A 20,932-nucleotide genomic window follows, 5' to 3' on the forward strand; every position below is an offset into this window, starting at 1 on the left:
TTGTCCTTGTCCTGGTCCTGGTCCTTCCTAGTCCTTCCTAGTCCTGGTACTTGTCCTTGTCCTTGTCCTGGTCCTGGTCCTTCCTAGTCCTGGTCCTGGACTCAGCAGCTGCTTGTCTTTTCCTTCTTCTATTCTGCTAGATCTTTGAATCAGTACTGATGCATCATATCTGAATGTTTCCATGTTGAGAGTAAAATGTGAATGTGCATCGTAACCAGTAACATTATCTGTCAGTAAATGTAGTGGAACTAAGTTTCCTCTGCAGTACAAGTACACAGCTGCAGCCTTTCTACCACTTTGGGGCCTTTTGGGAGTCATTTCAGGGAACAGTGAGTTACAACAGTAACATGATTCAATACTTTCATATCTAAACATCATAATGAACCTACAGATGTTGGGGCCCTTGTAGTCGGGGCCCCAGGCAGTAACTGTCTATGCTGGCTGGTGATAAAGTGGCTCCTGTATATCCACTAACTGACTCCTTAACTCTGCTTCAATCAATATAATCCATTGATCTGATTGATTTGTGTGCGATTGGTAGATTTGATACAAGTTTTTATCCACAATAAACCTTCAGAGAACCTTCAGAGAACCTTGTGACGCTCTGTGAGTTTATTGATGACGTTAATAAACAGGAAGTTTGTCACCTGATCAGTAATATGATGCTGTTTGTGTTTATTGGATCAATGGTCCAGTTCATAAAGCATTACAGCTTCACACAGAACAAACAACACTTATTACAGTCCAGCTGCTTCCACTTTGATATTGATCCTCTTCTGCTGCTGGAGTCCAAGCTAAAAGTCCTGTTTACACTCAGTCAGTAGAGTTGATTCTATTGGTCAGAGGTGGTGGGAGCTTCCTCTGGAGCTTTTTATCATCGTCTTTTTACTGGCAGCCATAAAAATGTTCAGAAGAGCTTTGGGAACAAAGAGTACTGTTAGAACCTGCTCTATGTGTAAAGAGCCTTGAGATGACTTTGTTGTGATTTGGCGCTATACAAGTAAAGATTGATTGATTCCAAGGTACAAAAAGTGGAAGAAAAACAGATTCCAGGTCCAGACTCCCCCCCCCCGCCATTGGAAATGAATATAACAGCTGCTGGACTCTGCTGGACTCTGCTGTTTTAAGAGGACTTTGTTACCTGTTCATTACCTCTGCACATCCTGGATAGATAATGTTACAGGTATCGGCTGGCACATAAACAGCTTTTATTTTTTTATCTCACCAACCTGTAAACAGGAGAAATCAATGAGACAACTCCACGTCTATTCATTAGTCTCACTCAGCACAAAGAGGAGAGCATTTATTAAACATATGCAACATAAACCCTCTTTTGTTCATCATACTGTTACATATGAAAAAAAACACAACTTCAAAATAAAATACAATTGCCCCTTGTCTTTTTCCATATTTCAGCATTCAGCATATACTGAGTTATAAACTGTCTTTTTACTGAGCTATACGTTTAGCTGATTCAATAAATCAAAAATAGCATAACCACTGTGACATTTGTAGGTTTAGTTTAACCTTAAAATAAAACAAGGAGAAATAAATGAGACCAACTTCACATCAGTTATTAGTCTCACTCAGCAGAAAGAGGAAAGCTGCAAAGCTCCACATGTAAAGACTGGAGCCAAGTAAAGCTCCACACTGCCCCCTGCGGACATGAAAATGTTCAGAAGAGCTTTGGGAACATTTCCAAGGTACGAAAAGTGGAAGATAAACAGATTTCAGGTCCAGACCCCCCCCCCCCCCCACCTCCATAAAAAGTAACTAAGTAACTTTTACTCTAAGTATATTTTAAACCAGCTACCTTTGACTTAAACAGGTTTTTAGACCAGTAATTTAAGTGTGTTTAAGTTAAATGTCATCACAGTAGAGGTGCTTTTACTTGAGTAGAATATGTGGGTACTCTCTCCACAGCTGGATAACAAATGACAGAGTAAGAGTCAGACTGTTAAGAGAAGCAGATCTGACTCTATAAAAACTATAAACCAAGTTAAACAGTGACAGAAGAAGTGAACAGAATATAAACTGTGAAGCCAATAAAGTAAAAACTCCATCAAACACTGAACTAAATGAGACAGGTTGCATCAGATGTGACCAGAGTTATATCTGATATAAAGTCAATAATTATTTTTTATTGTTTTTTATTTGCCTTAATTTAACCAGGTCGGTCCCGTTAAGATACAATGACCTCTTTTTCAAGGGAAGCCAAGAAGCCAAGACAGCAGCATAGGAAAGTTATACAATTAAGAACACACAGAAAACTCACACAACACAGAGACGATAAAATACATGTAAGAGAAAGCAACATGGCTAAAACCAGGATTTACATTAAAACAAGAACAGGTGCGATATGTGGCAGCCACTCAACTCCAGCGTATAAGGTATAGTGGTGAGTGAGAGCTTTACAGCCCGTAACGAACCTTAAAGCACTGTGATACACGGTGTCCAGAAAACACAGACAATTTGCAGGAGCGTTCATATACAAAAGGTCACCGTAATCAAGTACAGGGAGGAAAGTGGCAGCAACCAACTTTTTACTGGTAGCAAAAGAAAAACAAGATCTGTGACGGAAAAAGAATCCCAGTTTCAGTCTTAATTTTTTATCAGGTTTTCTACATGTGGTTTAAAAGAAAGCCGATCATCAACTAAAATGCCAAGGTATTTATAACAGGTCAGAAGTTCAATCTCACTCCCTTATAATGATAAAAGGACACACAGGTACTTCCCTGCCATTGGAAATGAATATAACAGCTGCTGGACTCTGCTGGACTCTGCTGTTTTAAGAGGACATTGTTACCTGTTCATTACCTCTGCACATCCTGGATAGATGATGTTACAGGTATCGGCTGGCACATAAACAGCTTTTATTTTTTTATCTCACCAACCTGTAAACAGGAGAAATCAATGAGACAACTCCACGTCTGTTCATTAGTCTCACTCAACACAAAGAGGAGAGCATTTATTAAACATATGCAACATAAACCCTCTTTTGTTCATCATACTGTTACATATGAAAAAAAACACAACTTCAAAATAAAATACAATTGCCCCTTGTCTTTTTCCATATTTCAGCATTCAGCATATACTGAGTTATAAACTGTCTTTTTACTGAGCTATACGTTTAGCTGATTCAATAAATCAAAAATAGCATAACCACTGTGACATTTGTAGGTTTAGTTTAACCTTAAAATAAAACTAGGAGAAATAAATGAGACCAACTTCACATCAGTTATTAGTCTCACTCAGCAGAAAGAGGAAAGCTGCAAAGCTCCACATGTAAAGACTGGAGCCAAGTAAAGCTCCACACTGCCCCCTGCGGACATGAAAATGTTCAGAAGAGCTTTGGGAACATTTCCAAGGTACGAAAAGTGGAAGATAAACAGATTTCAGGTCCAGACCCCCCCCCCCCCCCCCCACCTAAAAAAAAGTAACTGAGTAACTTTTACTCTGAGTATATTTTAAACCAGCTACCTTTGACTTAAACAGGATTTTAGACCAGTAATTTAAGTGTGTTTAAGTTAAATGTCATCACAGTAGAGGTGCTTTTACTTGAGTAGAATATTTGGGTACTCTCTCCACAGCTGGATAACAAATGACAGAGTAAGAGTCAGACTGTTAAGAGAAGCAGATCTGACTCTATAAAAACTATAAACCAAGTTAAACAGTGACAGAAGAAGTGAACAGAATATAAACTGTGAAGCCAATAAAGTCAAAGCTCCATCAAACACTGAACTAAATGAGACAAGTTGCATCAGATGTGACCAGAGTTATATCTGATATAAAGTCAATAATATTTTTTATTGTTTTTTATTTGCCTTAATTTAACCAGGTCGGTCCCGTGAAGATACAATGACCTCTTGTTCAAGGGAAGCCTGGCCAAGACAGCAGCATAGGAAAGTTACACAATTAAGAACACACAGAAAACTCAGACAACACAGAGACGATAAAATACATACAGAGAAACCAACATGGCTAAAACCAGGATTTACATTAAAACAAGAACAGGTGCGATATGTGGCCGCTCCATGGCTCTCACACGGAGGGTTGATGAGCTCCAAGCAGCAGGTGCAGCGTACTTAAAGCAGTGCTTACCAAATTCAGAACGAACTTTGGGCACATTTAATAAGTAAAATTCATTGGAATGTAAGCTATAAACGCTTTGGGTTTTAGAAATGTAATTGCATAAATAGTGGGGGATCAGACCCAAGATAGCTTTATAAATAAAAATATGCCAATGTATAAGGCGGCGTGCTGCCAGAGACGGCCACTCAACCCCAGCGTATAAGGTACAGTGGTGAGTGAGGGCTTTACAGCCCGTAACGAACCTTAAAGCACCGTGATACACGGTGTCCAGAAAACACAGACAATTTGCAGGAGCGTTCATGTACAAAAGGTCACCGTAATCAAGTACAGGGAGGAAAGTGGCAGCAACCAACTTTTTACTGGTAGCAAAAGAAAAACAAGATCTGTGACGGGGAAAAGAATCTTAATCTTTTTTATCAGGTTTTCTACATGTGGTTTAAAAGAAAGCCGATCATTGTAGAGGCAGATATTGTATGGCATATTTGAACATCTGTCTGCCTTCATCATGAGTGACAGATGTTGAAATATGTTCCAGTATTTCATGTGTGCCATATGATTATGTCAAGCCATATATCCTTATACATCATATATGTGTTTCTTATGTGTATCGTGTTCAATTTAAGAAATTCACAACATATATCCATATTAGTGAGGAACACAGGCTGTACTCACATTATCATATATCCATTATATCCACACCTATATAGACACATTTATCATACATAAACTCGGCGAACATTTATGATAAAATCATAAAGAGGAGGGACTATGTAGAGGCAGATATTGTACGGCAGAATTAAGGAAAACACCAGTAGAGGCAAAAGGTCAGTTTGAAGATGTCGCAATAGGCCTAGTATGTTTATTTCATCAACTCCTTGTAAGGAGTTGTTTTCCACCATGTTTAATATTACCAGGGAGATCTGGCCACCACCATCACTTATGAATAGAATTCCAGGAACTGAAAATTAGCCTGAACATGCCAGGTCAACCTGACCCCACACGCCATCGATAGTATAAAAGAGCCTGTAAAGGCGTGCCTTGGGGCTGTTTATCTGTTTTGCCGTATTTGCTGTTTGCTGAATATCTGCAATAAAGATCCCAGTTGGCTGTTCGACGACTTTTGTTCTCCGTCTCATACTTAAAATTACTGAAGTTAAGTAATCGGGCAAAGCTTCTATATAATCAATTAAAATGCCAAGGTATTTATAACAGGTCAGAAGTTCAATCTCACTCCCTTGTAATGATAAAATACTGGCAGGACACATAGGTACTTCCCTGCCATTGGAAATGAATATAACAGCTGCTGGACTCTGCTGGACTCTGCTGTTTTAAGAGGACTTTGTTACCTGTTCATTACCTCTGCACATCCTGGATAGATAATGTTACAGGTATCGGCTGGCACATAAACAGCTTTTATGTTTTTATCTCACCAACCTGTAAACAGGAGAAATCAATGAGACAACTCCACGTCTGTTCATTAGTCTCACTCAGCACAAAGAGGAGAGGATTTATTAAACATATGCAACATAAAGCCTCTTTTGTTCATCTTACTGTTACATATGAAAAAAAACACAACTTCAAAATAAAATACAATTGCCCCTTGTCTTTTTCCATATTTCAGCATTCAGCATATACTGAGTTATAAACTGTCTTTTTACTGAGCTATACGTTTAGCTGATTCAATAAATCAAACATAGCATAACCACTGTGACATTTGTAGGTTTAGTTTAACCTTAAAATAAAACAAGGAGAAATAAATGAGACCAACTTCACATCAGTTATTAGTCTCACTCAGCAGAAAGAGGAAAGCTGCAAAGCTCCACATGTAAAGACTGGAGCCAAGTAAAGCTCCACACTGCCCCCTGCGGACATGAAAATGTTCAGAAGAGCTTTGGGAACATTTCCAAGGTACGAAAAGTGGAAGATAAACAGATTTCAGGTCCAGACTCCACCCACCCCCACCTAAAAAAAGTAACTAAGTAACTTTTACTCTGAGTATATTTTAAACCAGCTACCTTTGACTTAAACAGGTTTTGAGACCAGTAATTTAAGTATGTTTAAGTTAAATGTCATCACAGTAGAGGTGCTTTTACTTGAGTAGAATATTTGGGTACTCTCTCCACAGCTGGATAACAAATGACAGAGTAAGAGTCAGACTGTTAAGAGAAGCAGATCTGACTCTATAAAAACTATAAACCAAGTTAAACAGTGACAGAAGAAGTGAACAGAATATAAACTGTGAAGCCAATAAAGTCAAAGCTCCATCAAACACTAAACTAAATGAGACAAGTTGCATCAGATGTGACCAGAGTTATATCTAATATAAAGTCAATAATATTTTTTTATTATTTTTTATTTGCCTTGATTTAACCAGGTCGGTCCCGTTAAGATACAATGACCTCTTGTTCAAGGGAAGCCAAGACAGCAGCATAGGAAAGTTTAAGAACACACAGAAAACTCACACAACACAGAGACGATAAAATACATGCAAGAGAAAGCAACATGGCTAAAACCCAGGATTTACAATAAGACAAGAACAGGTGCGATATGTGGCCGCTCCAATGGCTCTCACACGGAGGGTTGATGAGCTCCAAGCAGCAGGTGCAGCATACTTAAAGCAGTGCTTACCAAATTCAGAACGAACTTTGGGCACATTTAATAAGTAAAATTCATTATAACGTAAGCTATAAACGCTTTGGGTTTTAGAAATGTAATTGCATAAATAGTGGGGGATCAGACACAAGATAGCTTTATATATAAAAATATGCCAATGTATAAGGCGGCGTGCTGCCAGAGATGGCCACTCAACTCCAGCGTATAAGGTACAGTGGTGAGTGAGGGCTTTACAGCCCGTAACGAACCTTAAAGCACCGTGATACACGGTGTCCAGAAAACACAGGCAATTTGCAGGAGTGTTCATATACGAAAGGTCACCGTAATCAAGTACAGGGAGGAAAGTGGCAGCAACCAACTTTTTACTGGTAGCAAAAGAAAAACAAGATCTGTGACGGGGAAAAGAATCCCAGTTTCAGTCTTAATTTTTTTATCAGGTTTTCTACATGTGGTTTAAAAGAAAGCCGATCATCAATTAAAATGCCAAGGTATTTATAACAGGTCAGAAGTTCAATCTCACACCCTTGTAATGGTAAAATACTGGGAGGATACACAGGTACTTCCCTGCCATTGGTAATTAATATAACAGCTGCTGGACTCTGCTGTTTAAAGAGGACATTGTTATCTGTTCATTACCTCTGCCCATCCTGGATAGATGATGTTACAGGTATCGGCTGGCACATAAACAGCTTTTATTTTTTTATCTCACCAACCTGTAAACAGGAGAAATCAATGAGACAACTCCACGTCTGTTCATTATTCTCACTCAGCACAAAGAGGAGAGCATTTATTAAACATATGCAACATAAACCCTCTTTTGTTCATCTTACTGTTACATATGAAAAAAACACAACTTCAAAATAAAACACAATTGCCCCTTGTCTTTTTCCATATTTCAGCATTCAGCATATACTGAGATATAAACTGTCTTTTTACTGAGCTATACGTTTAGCTGATTCAATAAATCAAAAATAGCATAACCACTGTGACATTTGTAGGTTTAGTTTAACCTTAAAATAAAACAAGGAGAAATAAATGAGACCAACTTCACATCAGTTATTAGTCTCACTCAGCAGAAAGAGAAAAGCTGCAAAGCTCCACATGTAAAGACTGGAGCCAAGCAAAGCTCCACACTGCCCCCTGCTGGCGACAAGCACACTTGAAAATACAATCAAATATCAAATTGAAATATCAAATTAAATAAGTGGGCATCACAATAATAATAATAATAATGATAATAATAATAATAATTATAATAATAATAATAATAATTATTATTATAACAATAATAATAATACTGTGACTGTATTTCAGTGAAGCCGTATGTGCGGCTGCACTCTGAGACTCTCTCTGCTGGTAATCATCCCTCCATGTTGGTCTGCAGCGTCTACAGCTTCTACCCCAAACACATCATAGTGAAATGGGTTAGAAACGGACAGGAAGTCACCTCTGATGTCACTTCCATTGACGAGATGGCAGACACTGATTGGTACTACCAGATCCACTCCCACCTGGAGTACACGCCCAGGTGAGTCCAGCTGCAGGTCCACATAGATCCAGTTGGGTCCAGTTGGGTCCAGGTGTTCAGTAAAGGTCTGGTCACACAGTAGAAAGTGTCACAGTGAAATTCATCTGCATGTTTTCATGAAATGTGAGTTTCAATAAGCTGCTGAGCTACATTCAGTGTGTCAGGACGGATTGCTGTTCCTTCATTTGAGGCTCAAAGTTCAGAAAAATGTGGAAAGAAAATTGAGCAGAGAACGTTTGAAGTTCTGCTGAGTGGAACGTCTGAAGTTTGTTTGTGTTGAAGGTCTGGAGAGAAGATCTCCTGCAAGGTGGAACACGCCAGCCTGAGTGAGCCTCTGTGTCTGTCTGCTCACCTGTCTGTCTGTCTGTCTGTCTGTCTGTCTGCTCACCTGTCTGTCTGTGTGCTCACCTGTCTGTCTGTCTGTCTGTCTGTCTGCTCACCTGTCTGTCTTTCTGCTCACCTGTCTGTCTGCTCACCTGTCTGTCTGTCTGCTCACCCGTCTGTCTGTCTGTCTGTCTGCTCACCTGTCTGTCTGTCTGTCTGCTCACCTGTCTGTCTGTCTGCTCACCTGTCTGTCTGTCTGCTCACCTGTCTGTCTCTACCTGTCTGTCTGCTCACCTGTCTGTCTGCTCACCTGTCTGTCTGTCTGTCTGCTCACCTGTCTGTCTCTACCTGTCTGTCCTCAGATCCGTCCCTGCCTGAGTCAGAGAGAAACAAGATCGCCATCGGAGCGTCAGGACTGATCCTGGGTCTGATCTTATCTCTGGCTGGATTCATCTACTACAAGAGGAAGTCCAGAGGTCAGGAACCAGTCTGATACCAGTCTGACACCAGTCTGACACTGGTCTGACACCAGTCTGACACCAGTCTGACACCAGTTTAATACCAGTCTAATACCAGTCTGATACCAGTATGATACCAGTCTAATACCAGTCTGATACCAGTCTGATACCAGTCTGACACCAGTGTGATACCAGTCTGACACCAGTCTGATAACAGTCTGATACCGGTCTGATACCGGTCTGATACCAGTCTAATACCAGTCTGATACCAGTCTGATACCAGTGTGATACCAGTCTGATACCAGTGTGATACCGGTCTGATACCGGTCTGACACCGGTCTGATACCGGACTAATACCAGTCTAATACCAGTCTGATACCGGTCTGATACCAGTGTGATTATCAGTCTGATTATCAGTCTGATACCGGTCTGCTTCTGCAGCTCATGGATATGCAGTGTGTCAGACACATTATTCTGGCATTAATATGACATCAGCTTGAGTCATTAAAACCTGAAAAGGATTAATATGATCAAGCATAAAACATTATTACTGTATTTATAGCTATTATAGATAATTGATCATCATCATAATGTAAAAATAACATCAATGTAATTTTCTCACATTATGTAAACATTCTCATACCAACATTTGTTCATATGAAAAGAGAAAGTATAATGAAGTTAAATATCCATTTATCTGTGATCGCTGTAATAACTGATAATGGAGCTTCTGGAAGTACTAATAATGATCAATTCAATAAGAATAAAAAGAGGTGGGTCTTCCTATTCTCTGGTCCTAATGAAAGAAACTCGTTCTAAGTGTAATAACAGAATAAAGAAGAATACATAATGCCATTTGAGGAGGATGTATTAGTGGCAGGTCTCGTTGTCTTGTTAACTCATGAACTTACAGTCAAGTACAGATGTGAGGATGCAGAGCTGCAGTCAGGTGAAGTTGCTGTTATTCAGCTGCACACCAGAGGGCGCTGTCAGTCTCCTCCTCTGCTTTAACTACTTACTGGGCATAATCAATCAGTCAATCAATCAATCAATCAATTAGTCAATCAATCAATCATTCAATCAATCAGTTTAATGTTTGTTGGTTTTGCCTCAGTTGGAGACATCCTGTGTTTTTATCTGTTTCATATTTAATATTCTGTTCTCTGAATATTGGTCATGAATCAATAAGTCATTTAAGTGTGTAGTGTTTAGTTTTACTGTTAAACATGAATAAAATGTATTAATATTAGTTGCAGTAGCAGCATTTCACCAGCAGATGGAGGAAGAGACGGTGAATGAATAACATGTATTAATATTAGTTGCAGTAGCAGCATTTCACCAGCAGATGGAGACAGAGACTGAGTGAATAAAATATTAATATTAGTCGCAGTAGCAGCATTTCACCAGCAGATGGAGACTGAATGAATAAAATGTATTAATATTAGTTGCAGTAGCAGCATTTCACCAGCAGATGGAGAAAGAGACTGTAGTCTGATGTCTTAATAACATTTGATGTTATTATTAATTAAAATTAATTCAGGATCAATGAGCTGACAGCTTTTTATAGAATATTATAATTTTCACCTCAGCAGGACAAAAACAAACAATAAATGATTATTATTATATGATATTATTATTATTATTATTATTATTATAATTATTATATTATTATATGAATGTTATACATATGACCACAATATGTTATGTTATAATTAATTGCTTATTCAGAGAGTTGTATTCTGTTCATGGTGAAAAAAAACCCTCTGAAGCAGCAGAAAAACTGGAATTACTTTACTGCTATTTTAATACTTTGCAAATTTATCTAGTCTAGTGGGCCAGATTGAACCCCTTGGTGGGCCAGTTCTGGGTCACGTGCTGTATGTTTAACACCCCTGGACTACAGTACACTGATAACACTGGGCTAATATATAAACATGATAATCACCCATTGGTTAAATTATACACATTAATTACATTAAAAAATAAGAAACTGTCAGACTGTTTGATAAATTTAAAATTAAATTGATTTCACTGCTACTCAATCACATTTTAAATACAGAATCATTACAGATCAATAACAGATCAATAACAGATCAATAACAGAGTATCTACTGAGTGAACAGTATAAGTGGTATTCCTCTGGATGCTGACTCAGGGTTGCAGGCGGTGGATCAGCTGTGAAGGCTCCTGTTGACCCTGCTCTCATATAATATGTCACTATATTTAATGTTTCTCATATTCAAAAGATACACAAGTTCTTTATAAGTGTTGATTCCACTAAATCACTTCCTGTTGTACAGAGCAGGAGTGTACTGAGGTCATGAAGGTTTAAAAAGAATGAGGAAACTGCTGCACTTGTTCCTTCTGGCTTCATTAGATTATAATCACAGCTGTTTATGAAACTGTGTCCTGTTGGTTTCAGCTGATCTTCTCTCTGATTGGACGACTCACCTGAAGGTCTCACCTGTCCTGCAGGTTTCTACCTGAGTGGAATCAGATCGGATTCATTCAGTCACATGTTGAATGTTTTCTATCACAGCTGTTCATCTTTTCTTCTGATTCTCTGCACTTCCAACCACGACCACTGGGGGCAGCGAGCGTCAGCTGTGAGGACAGACTGCTTCCTGTTTAAAGGACAGATTCACTCTTTATACTGAGTCTGAAACCAACAGTTTTAAACCAGATGAACATGAAGTGTGTTTATGTGTGTGTGTGTGTGTGTGTGTTTATGTGTTATGATTCCTCCTGTTCATACTGAGCTTTAGATCCTTCATCATGTTTACAGGAAGTGATGGAGGACTAAACCCACAGTCCTCCTTCTGTGGAAACATGGATTATAATGGATGTATAATATATATATATGAAGCTTCAGAGTCTGAATGAGTCAAATCTTCATTTTCTATGTTTCAGCGTTACAGTGTTTTTAGTAGCAAAGTCTTTTTGTTACTATACTTCCACCACAGAGACACAGGAAACACTAAGAGGAGGGAGGAGGGAAGGAAGGAAAGAAACACTAAGAGGGAATCTGATGCTAAAAGCACTGTAAATGTGTCAGATATCACTGATATGACTAACTCACACTGCTATAGTTACTATAGTTACTATGGTTACTATAATAACTCACACTGCTATAGTTACTATGGTTACTATAATAACTCACACTGATGAAGCTCAATAGAAGCTGATCAGAGACTTTAAATGACTGAATCCTCCATCACTGAACACTTTATATACTCAGTATGAACAGGAGGAATGAGAACAGAGAGACTCATATGGACACTGGGAACACTGGGAGCACTGGGAACACTGGGAGTACTGGGAGTACTGGGAGCACTGGGAACACTGGGAACACTGGGAGCACTGGGAACACCGGGAACACTGGGAGCACTGGGAACACTGGGAGCACTGGGAACTGAACTTTAATGATCAGTGAGCGTTGATGATGATGAAGATGAAGACTCTGCAGACGTCAGAGGTCAGAGGTCGCCTCATTGAAGCTGTGATGAACCAGCAGGACGCTGCTCCAGGTGACTGATGACTCATCAGCAGCTCTGCTTCTGATTGGCTGCTGACTGAGCAGGAAGTGAAGGTAACGAGTCGGGACTTCCCACAGATGCTGCTGCTGCGTTCAGGAGCTGCAGGAAATCTGTCAGAGTGTTTCAGAGTCAGTCAGAGTGTTTCAGAGTCTGTCAGAGTGATGATGAAGATGATGATGAAGGTGATGAAGATGTCGGAGCTGCTCCTCATCATCTCCTGTGTCCTCTGTGTCTCCTTCTGTGAAGACGGTAAGTGTTTGACTCTTTACACTGAGAGAGACAGACAGAGAGAGAGAGAGAGACAGAAAGAGAGAGAGACAGAGAGAGGGAGAGAGAGAGAGAGAGAGAGAGAGAGAGAGAGAGAAAGACAGAGAGGGAGAGAGAGAGAGAGAGAGAGAGACAGAGGCAGAGAGAGAGAGAGAGACAGAGGCAGAGAGAGAGAGAGACAGAGAGAGAGACAGACAGAGAGAGAGACAGACAGGTTAAACATCAGTGTTTGTGTTTTCAGATCTATATGAGAATGTTTTTATCAGCGGCTGTTCAGACTCTGATGGAGAGATGATGTACGGAGTAGAAGGTGAAGAGATTTGGTACGCAGACTTCAGGAACCAGAGAGGAGTTGATGCTCTGCCAGACTTTGCAGATCTTTCAGAGTTTCCAGGATTTTATGAACAAGCTGTGGCTGAGTTCCAACTCTGCAAACAGAACCTGGAAGTAGTTAGAGATGATATGAAGAACATCCCACTGGAATCTGGTAAGAACTCAGTCTAATTTACCGTATCTGTCACTTTACTGATATTCATACTATAGATGATTAACACAGGTCACTCTTTACTGATAACTGTACTGATATCTGTATTGTATCTGTATTTATATCTGTATTGATAACTGTATCGAAGTCTGTATTGATAACTGTATCGAAGTCCGATTTGTAACAGGTATGTTATAGATTAATGAAGTTTGTCAAAATGTATTTTTATATTCCTTCATTATTTATTTTATTTTGACAGCATGGTATTTTGTTGTTTTCCAGTCTCGTCATTTTCTTGTGAAACAGATTCTCATTTTGTGTTTATCTATGTATCTATGCAAGGCTCCTTTTATTTGGTGTAATTGAGTAACCTCCTGTGGCCAGTGTTGGTAAATATAACAACCGGAAATACACAGTTTCCGTTGTCAACGGCAACAGCATCAGTTGGTCCCTGTTGCCATTGACAACCACAGTCTGAGCTCAACCAGACATTTAAATAGCAAACTTTTTTTAAATAAAAAATATTCCTCCTGTTCACTACAAAGTGCCACATTTTGATACAGGGTTTTTAGATTTTCGCATCATATAAAAGAAAAACTTGAGTGGTAGACCAAATAATAAAATCTGTAAAAACAAGACAAAAAGTCTGCACGCTGCAGCTCCCAATGCAGGTAGACTGGGATCCACCTGCATTGCATTGGGAGCTGCAGATGTGCGCAACTAATACACAATTTTTACACATCCTATAAAAGAAAACCGAACATTAAGTTTCTATTTTTATAGATTAAAGCAGGAGTTTTAATGTAATCATGACATTGTATTATTCTTCCTGGTCACTGCCCACACTTACTGGATACAAAGAGCTAAATCAGTGGTATGATGGGTTGTTTTATTTTACTGTGTAAATGACTGCTGAACACAACCTGACTGATAATAACTGTGTGTGTTCAGATCCTCCTTCCAGTCCCATCATCTACATCAGAGACAACATGGAGCTCGGAGTCAACAACACACTGATCTGTCATGTGACCGGTTTCTATCCTGCTCCTGTTAAAGTCTCCTGGACCAAGAACGGAAAGAACGTGACTGAAGGAACCAGCATCAATGTTCCTTACCCCAACAAAGACGGTTCCTACAGACAGTCCTCCAGACTGGAGTTCATCCCACAGCAGGGAGACATGTACAGCTGTTCAGTGTCTCACCCATCACTGAGCCAACCACTGACCAGGATCTGGGGTGAGAAAGTCTTTACATCTGTCTCCAGATGTGGAGGTGTTAATGTTTCTGTCTCCAGATGTGGAGGTGTTAATGTTCCTGTCTCCAGATGTGGAGGTGTTAATGTTTCTGTCTCCAGATGTGGAGGTGTTAATGTTTCTGTCTCCAGATGTGGAGGTGTTAATGTTTCTTTGTGTTTTCTGTCTCCAGATGTGGAGGTGCAGCAGCCAGGTGTTGGACCTGCAGTGTTTTGTGGACTGGGTGTGACTGTCGGTCTGCTCGGTGTGGCAGCTGGAACCTTCTTCCTCATCAAAGGAAACAAGTGCAACTGATTGGCTGTGGCTGATGATGTCATATAATCCAGATTAAGGCTTTATTTAATGTAAAGATTTGCCCTTGCCATCTTCCAGGCCTTGGTCAATGATGTGCTCAGGGAAATGCTCAACTGGTTCGTCTTCGTCTATATAGACAACATCCTGATCTTTTCCAAGACCCAGGAGGAGCACATCCACCACATCCAGGCCATACTCCAGCATCTCCTTGAGAACTCCCTGTTCGTCAAGGCAGAGAAGTGTGAATTTCACGCCTCGTCTGTGTCCTTCCAGGGGTACATCGTGGCTCAAGGCAGTGTGCAGATGAATGCGGTGAAGGTCTCCTCTGTCACCTCCTGGCCTGTCCCAGACCCCCACAAGCAACTACAATGCTTCCTGGGGTTCGCCAACTTATACCGCTGCTATATCCGCAACTACAGTTTGGTGGCGGCCCCTCTCACTGCCCTCACAATGTGGCCCATTTGGTTTTTATACCTGACACAAATGCTACCAAATCAGGCGATAAAAGAAAAAGTAAGCACAGATTCAGTAAAAGACTTATAAAAATTAGATATCAGTTTCTTTTCCACATTAAAAGAATTCAGCTTTCTCAAGAAGTACAAACGTTGTTGTCCCTTCCACACAGACAGCCTGAGAGTTAACATCACATTTTAACTTACTGTCAATCACTGTTCCCAAATACTAATATTGCTCAATGGAACTCTGCTGCCTCAAGTCCCTGTTTACCTCAGCACCCATCCTACAGATACCTGACCCTGAGTGCCAGTTTATGGTGGAGGTGGGTGCCTCTGACTTGGGGGTGTGGGCTGTCCTTTCCCAGTGCTCAGCCACTGTCCAAATGCTCCACCCCTGTGCCCTTTTCTCTCTGCGCTTGTCACCTACTGAGAGAAATTATGACATTGGCAACCGGGAGCTGCTGGCAGTGAAGATAGCCCTGGAGGAGTGGTGGCATTGGCCAGAGGGTACCAAGGAACGTTCCCTTGTCTTGACTGACCACAAGAACCTGGAGAGCATCCACTCAGGTCCTTGTTCTTTGCCTGCTTTAATTTCACCCTCTCCTACCACCCTGGGTCCTGCAACACCAAGCCTGATGCCCTCTCCCAGCAGTTTCAGAGGGGGGTGGATTCTGCTGAAGGGCTGTCGTCCATCTTTCCCACACCATGCCTTGTTGCCATCCTGTCTGGGGATATTGAGGAGAGGGTGAAGGCTGCTACCGAGGATCAGCCTAGTCCCAGCGCCTGTCCACAGAACTGCCTGTTCGCCCCACCTGTCTTGAGGTCTGAGGTGCTGCAATGGGCCCACTCCTCCAAACTTACCTGCAACCGTGCCCTGTCTGCAACCAGCACAAATCCTCCCACCAAACACCAGCAGGTCTTCTTCAGTATTTGGGAAATGTGGGATATATATATATGTATGGTGGCGGGTATGTGTCTGTGGTATTGATGTTTGTTCTTGTAACCTGTGAAGTTGTTTGTGTAATTTCTTGTGGCTGTACGGAATGTGAAAATAATTATCCTGGAAAGGAGAATAAAATCTATCTATCTCTTCTGATCCCTCATCGCCTGTGGTCCCACATCTCCCTAGACTTCATGTCATGGTCCTTCCTCCCTCCAACGACAACACTGTCATCCTCTCGGTGGTGGACCGTGTTAGTAAAATGGCCCACTTTGTGCCCCTGCCGAAGCATGTTTAACGCATGTTAAATGTGCTTATATTATCTCCTTATTGTTTATCATGTCACCTGCTGCTTTGCACATTAACATCATTATGACTCAGTGTGAAAGTAGCAATGACTTACATTTGACATCTGTGATGAAAAATGTAAAGATGACCTAATACTGCTGACCTCTCTCTAGTCTCTCTGCTCTCTATGTAACCTGTTGGCTTTTCAAGAAGAGTGCCTAGGTGATGTGAGGTGTTTCCTGTTTTCAAAGAGGAAGTGTTCAATCTGATGACCTGACCGTCTATACTGTAAAATAAAATGTTTCTCCTTTTTCTTTGTCTGCAGACTGCATGGCACCCTGTATGACTGTTTGACCTCTTTGTGCAAAGATAATAAAGACTTATAAAGACGGCTAACTTTCTTTGAATTTATTTCAGATTCTCATCAAGTAGGATTTTTTTCTTTTTCTTTTTACATTTCAGCTTTTTCATTCACAGTATCTTCACTGAAATATCTCTTTAACCGCAGCTCAACACTGTAATATCTCACATTAATATATATAATATAAAATATATGTAGCACACACACTTCCTGCAGTACCACATGTCCTCCATATCATATCCACAACACGAGTTAGTTACACTGTCACTGTCAGCTCTGTTCAGTTCAGTCAGAAGCTTTAAAGCTGTTAATCTCTGGAGGTGCTGACACCAAACACTGGTTTTAAAAAGTCTAACTTTCATCTGCACTGCTGTGTAATGTGTTAGCTGAGTTAACTTTAGAGATTTATATTAAGATTTATGTTTACTATTTTAACATTTAATGGTTAATATCCTTTCATTGATGGTACTAGGAACTACTCCGAGCAGTTTTATTACTGTTCACTTTAAGTAGAAATCTGCCTGGTAACAGCTGATCAGCAGGTCATGTGATCAGCTCCTCTGGTTTTTACAGCAGCTCTCAGTCAGACTGTGTCAGTGTTTGTCAAGAGAACAGAGGAACATGGCTTCATCCTTTCTGAGCTTCTCCCTCCTCTTCATCACTGTCTACACAGCAGGTAGGATCAATACACTGATCACTGATCAATACTCTGATTATACTTCATCACACAGCAGGTAGGATCAATACACTGATCACTGATCAATACTCTGATCAGACTGTACTGAGTCAAACTGATTGTTTCTATCTTCAGATGGATTTATGAATTCCAGAGTGGGACGCTGTCAGTTTAACTCCACTGAGCTGAAGGACATCAGGTACATTGATTCTTATATTTATAACAGGTTGGAGTACCTCAGGTTTGACAGCAGTGTGGGGAGGTTTGTTGGATTCACTGAGTTGGGAGTGGAGAATGCAGAGAAGTTAAACAAAGGTTCAGAGTTGACCAGGATGAAAGCTCAGAGGGAGGCAGTCTGCCTGCCGTACGCAGGGCTCTGGTTCAACTATTTTCTGACTAAATCAGGTGAGTTAGTGTTTTAAACCTGTTTTAAACCTCGTTAAGAAACTGAATCATTAACCCTGCTGATTGATTGACATCATGACTCATATTTATTGTTTATCAGTTTAAATTAATGACTCAAACGATCAGATCAGAGTTTCTGCTGCAGCTTTCAGATACAAACATATCAAATCAAAACTTTATTGTCACTCACAGAGAGAACAGTCAGTTACACTGAAATATAAAACTATGAAACCAGGTTTATCATTTGTTTTTGTCCTGCTCAGGTGAAAATTATAATATTCTATAAAAAGCTGTCAGCTCATTTAAATTAATTATAATTATGAATGAAAACATTAAAGTGTTATTCTGCCTGGAATGTAGACATCAGACTACAGTCTCTGTCTCCATCTGCTGGTGAAATGCTGCTACTGCAACTAATATTAATACATATTATTCATTCACAGTCTCTGTCTCCATCTGCTGGTGAAATGCTGCTACTGCAACTAATATTAATACATATTATTCATTCACAGTCTCTGTCTCCATCTGCTGGTGAAATGCTGCTACTGCAACTAATATTAATACATTTTATTCACTCACGGTCTCTGTCTCCATCTGCTGGTGAAATGCTGCTACTGCAACTAATATTAATACATTTTATTCACTCACGGTCTCTGTCTCCATCTGCTGGTGAAATGCTGCTACTGCAACTAATATTAATATATTTTATTCACTCACAGTCTCTGCCTCCATCTGCTGGTGAAATGCTGCTACTGCAACTAATATTAATACATTTTATTCACTCACAGTCTCTGTCTCCATCTGCTGGTGAAATGCTGCTACTGCAACTAATATTAACACATTTTATTCACTCACAGTCTCTGTCTCCATCTGCTGGTGAAACGCTGCTACTGCAACTAATATTAATACATTTTATTCATGTTTAACAGTAAAACTAAACACTACACACTTGATTGATGACTTATTGATTCATGATCAATATTCAGAGAACAGAATATTAAATATAAAACAGATAAAAACACATTAAACTTACAGATGAAGCAATAAATACAAACCGAGCAGAAAACAGTAATAATACAAACATTTTGACTGACAGAATAATTGATTGATTGACTGATTGATTGATTGATTGATTGGTTGGTTGATTGATTGATTGATTGATTGATTGATTGATTGATTGTTTGATGGATTGATGGATTGACTGGTTTTATTACGTGCAATACCCTCCTGCTATGTTTTCTTAGCTGCTTGTGTGTCTTTATTTTATCTATTCGATCTGTACTCTCATTTACTTACTGAGAATATGAAGTTGGTTAACTGAACACAGAATAACACAGAACACAGAACACAGAACATAGAACATAGAACACAGTGATGATCTGACTGTTCCACACTGAAGATTCAGACAGAAACAAATATTTACTTTCTTTCTGGTCATGAATCCTCTCAAGCTCTGATAACAGAATAATTAGTCATTAGTCAAATAAGTCCCATCAAATAAGACCAGTGAATGTATTTAAATCATGTGACTGTATTTCAGTGAAGCCCTACGTGGTCCTGCACTCAGTGACTCCCTCTGCTGGTAATCATCCCTCCATGTTGGTCTGCAGCGTCTACAGCTTCTACCCCAAACAGATCATAGTGAAATGGGTTAGAGACGGACAGGAAGTCACCTCTGATGTCACTTCCACTGACAAGATGGCAGACGCTGATTGGCACTACCAGATCCACTCACACCTGGAGTACACACCCAAGTGAGTCCAGCTGCAGGTCCACATAGATCCAGTTGGGTCCAGTTGGGTCCAGGTGTTCAGTAAAGGTCTGGTCACACAGTAGAAAGTGTCACAGTGAAATTCATCTGCATGTTTTCATGAAATGTGAGTTTCAATAAGCTGCTGAGCTACATTCAGTGTGTCAGGACGGATTGCTGTTCCTTCATTTGAGGCTCAAAGTTCAGAAAAATGTGGAAGGAAAATTGAGCAGAGAACGTTTGAAGTTCTGCTGAGTGGAACGTCTGAAGTTTGTTTGTGTTGAAGGTCTGGAGAGAAGATCTCCTGCAAGGTGGAACACGCCAGCCTGAGTGAGCCTCTGTACACTGACTGGGGTAAATACCTGTCTGTCTGCTCACCTGTCTATCTGTCTGTCTGTCTGCTCACCTGTCTGTCTGTCTGCTCACCCGTCTGTCTGCTTACCTGTCTATCTGTCTGCTCACCCGTCTGTCTGTCTGCTCACCTGTCTGTCTGTCTGCTCACCTGTCTGTCTGCTCACCTGTCTGTCTGTCTGCTCACCTGTCTGTCTGTCTGTCTGCTCACCTCTCTGTCTCTACCTGTCTGTCCTCAGATCCGTCCCTGCCTGAGTCAGAGAGAAACAAGATCGCCATCGGAGCGTCAGGACTGATCCTGGGTCTGATCTTATCTCTGGCTGGATTCATCTACTACAAGAGGAAGTCCAGAGGTCAGGAACCAGTCTGACACCAGTCTGACACCAGTCTGACACCAGTCTGATACCAGTCTGATACCGATCTGATACCAGTCTGATACCAGTCTGATACCAGTCTGATACCAGTCTAATACCAGTCTGATACCGATCTGATACCAGTCTGATACCAGTCAGATACCAGTATAAACAGTCTGACACCAGTATAAACAGTCTGACACCAGTATAAACAGTCTGATACCAGTGTCGGCTGATTGTTGAAGTAGCTTGCTATCCTCTAACAGCAGCTTTAACCTTGACAGGATCGTGTGTACAGCATCATTGGCACTCCTCCTGGCTCTGATTGAGGGGAGTGAATAGATTCTTGTAAATCATTTTCGGACCACTAGGTGGAGCCAGAGACAGTGGATTATGTCACAGCTGATCTGTATCTTATTCTACTGTCAGATCATAATGACAACGTTAGCAAATATAACACAAAATAGTTCCAGACTGCAGCTTTAAGCGAGCGCTGTCCTGATC

At 40.5% G+C, this 20,932-nt stretch overlaps 4 protein-coding genes across 10 annotated transcripts in view; all 4 read left to right on the forward strand.

Annotated features, from left to right (window-relative positions):
- The window catches only part of LOC128384127 (H-2 class II histocompatibility antigen, E-S beta chain-like), a 167,593-nt gene extending 166,942 nt beyond the window's left edge, over window positions 1-651 (forward strand). The window contains exon 8 of the mRNA XM_053343708.1: window positions 9-651. The gene's annotated coding sequence lies outside the window, so the exon portion shown is untranslated. The remainder of the gene's footprint in view (window positions 1-8) is intronic.
- Window positions 652-6,653: 6,002 nt separating this feature from the next.
- LOC128383687 (rano class II histocompatibility antigen, A beta chain-like) lies at window positions 6,654-9,050 on the forward strand. Its single transcript, XM_053343273.1, has 4 exons — window positions 6,654-6,693; window positions 8,020-8,233; window positions 8,516-8,595; window positions 8,920-9,050. Exons 1-4 carry the CDS (start codon window positions 6,654-6,656, stop codon window positions 9,048-9,050), a joined length of 465 nt encoding a protein of 154 aa, XP_053199248.1.
- Window positions 9,051-12,666: 3,616 nt separating this feature from the next.
- On the forward strand, window positions 12,667-14,849 carry LOC128384139 (mamu class II histocompatibility antigen, DR alpha chain-like). The gene is made up of 4 exons (XM_053343728.1): window positions 12,667-12,800; window positions 13,060-13,305; window positions 14,254-14,538; window positions 14,728-14,849. Exons 1-4 carry the CDS (start codon window positions 12,713-12,715, stop codon window positions 14,847-14,849), a joined length of 741 nt encoding a protein of 246 aa, XP_053199703.1. The 5' UTR covers window positions 12,667-12,712.
- A 2,632-nt stretch (window positions 14,850-17,481) lies between these two features.
- The window catches only part of LOC128384133 (H-2 class II histocompatibility antigen, A-F beta chain-like), a 226,345-nt gene continuing 222,894 nt past the window's right edge, over window positions 17,482-20,932 (forward strand). For all 7 annotated transcript variants that reach the window (XM_053343719.1, XM_053343717.1, XM_053343721.1 and 4 more), the window contains exons 1-5: window positions 17,482-17,569; window positions 17,705-17,974; window positions 19,515-19,728; window positions 20,011-20,078; window positions 20,315-20,428. In XM_053343719.1, the coding sequence (XP_053199694.1) occupies window positions 17,515-17,569; window positions 17,705-17,974; window positions 19,515-19,728; window positions 20,011-20,078; window positions 20,315-20,428 (721 nt within the window). In that variant the 5' untranslated portion in view covers window positions 17,482-17,514. The remainder of the gene's footprint in view (window positions 17,570-17,704; window positions 17,975-19,514; window positions 19,729-20,010; window positions 20,079-20,314; window positions 20,429-20,932) is intronic.

This window comes from Scomber japonicus, chromosome 22, assembly GCF_027409825.1.
Source record: "Scomber japonicus isolate fScoJap1 chromosome 22, fScoJap1.pri, whole genome shotgun sequence".
NCBI classification, from domain to species: Eukaryota; Metazoa; Chordata; class Actinopteri; order Scombriformes; family Scombridae; genus Scomber; species Scomber japonicus.

What these genes read in the sequence shown, in the direction of transcription:
- LOC128383687 (XM_053343273.1), top strand. Translation starts at nt 6,654, where the DNA reads ATGGCTCTCACACGGAGGGTTGATGAGCTCCAAGCAGCAG. An exon ending in TGATGAGCTCCAAGCAGCAG is followed by an intron (nt 6,694 to 8,019) that starts GTGCAGCATACT and finishes ACTGTATTTCAG; the next exon opens with TGAAGCCGTATGTGCGGCTG. An exon ending in GTCTGCTCACCTGTCTGTCT is followed by an intron (nt 8,596 to 8,919) that starts GTCTGTCTGTCT and finishes GTCTGTCCTCAG; the next exon opens with ATCCGTCCCTGCCTGAGTCA.
- LOC128384139 (XM_053343728.1), top strand. Translation starts at nt 12,713, where the DNA reads ATGATGAAGATGATGATGAAGGTGATGAAGATGTCGGAGCTGCTCCTC. An exon ending in TGTCTCCTTCTGTGAAGACG is followed by an intron (nt 12,801 to 13,059) that starts GTAAGTGTTTGA and finishes TTGTGTTTTCAG; the next exon opens with ATCTATATGAGAATGTTTTT. An exon ending in ACCACTGACCAGGATCTGGG is followed by an intron (nt 14,539 to 14,727) that starts GTGAGAAAGTCT and finishes TTCTGTCTCCAG; the next exon opens with ATGTGGAGGTGCAGCAGCCA.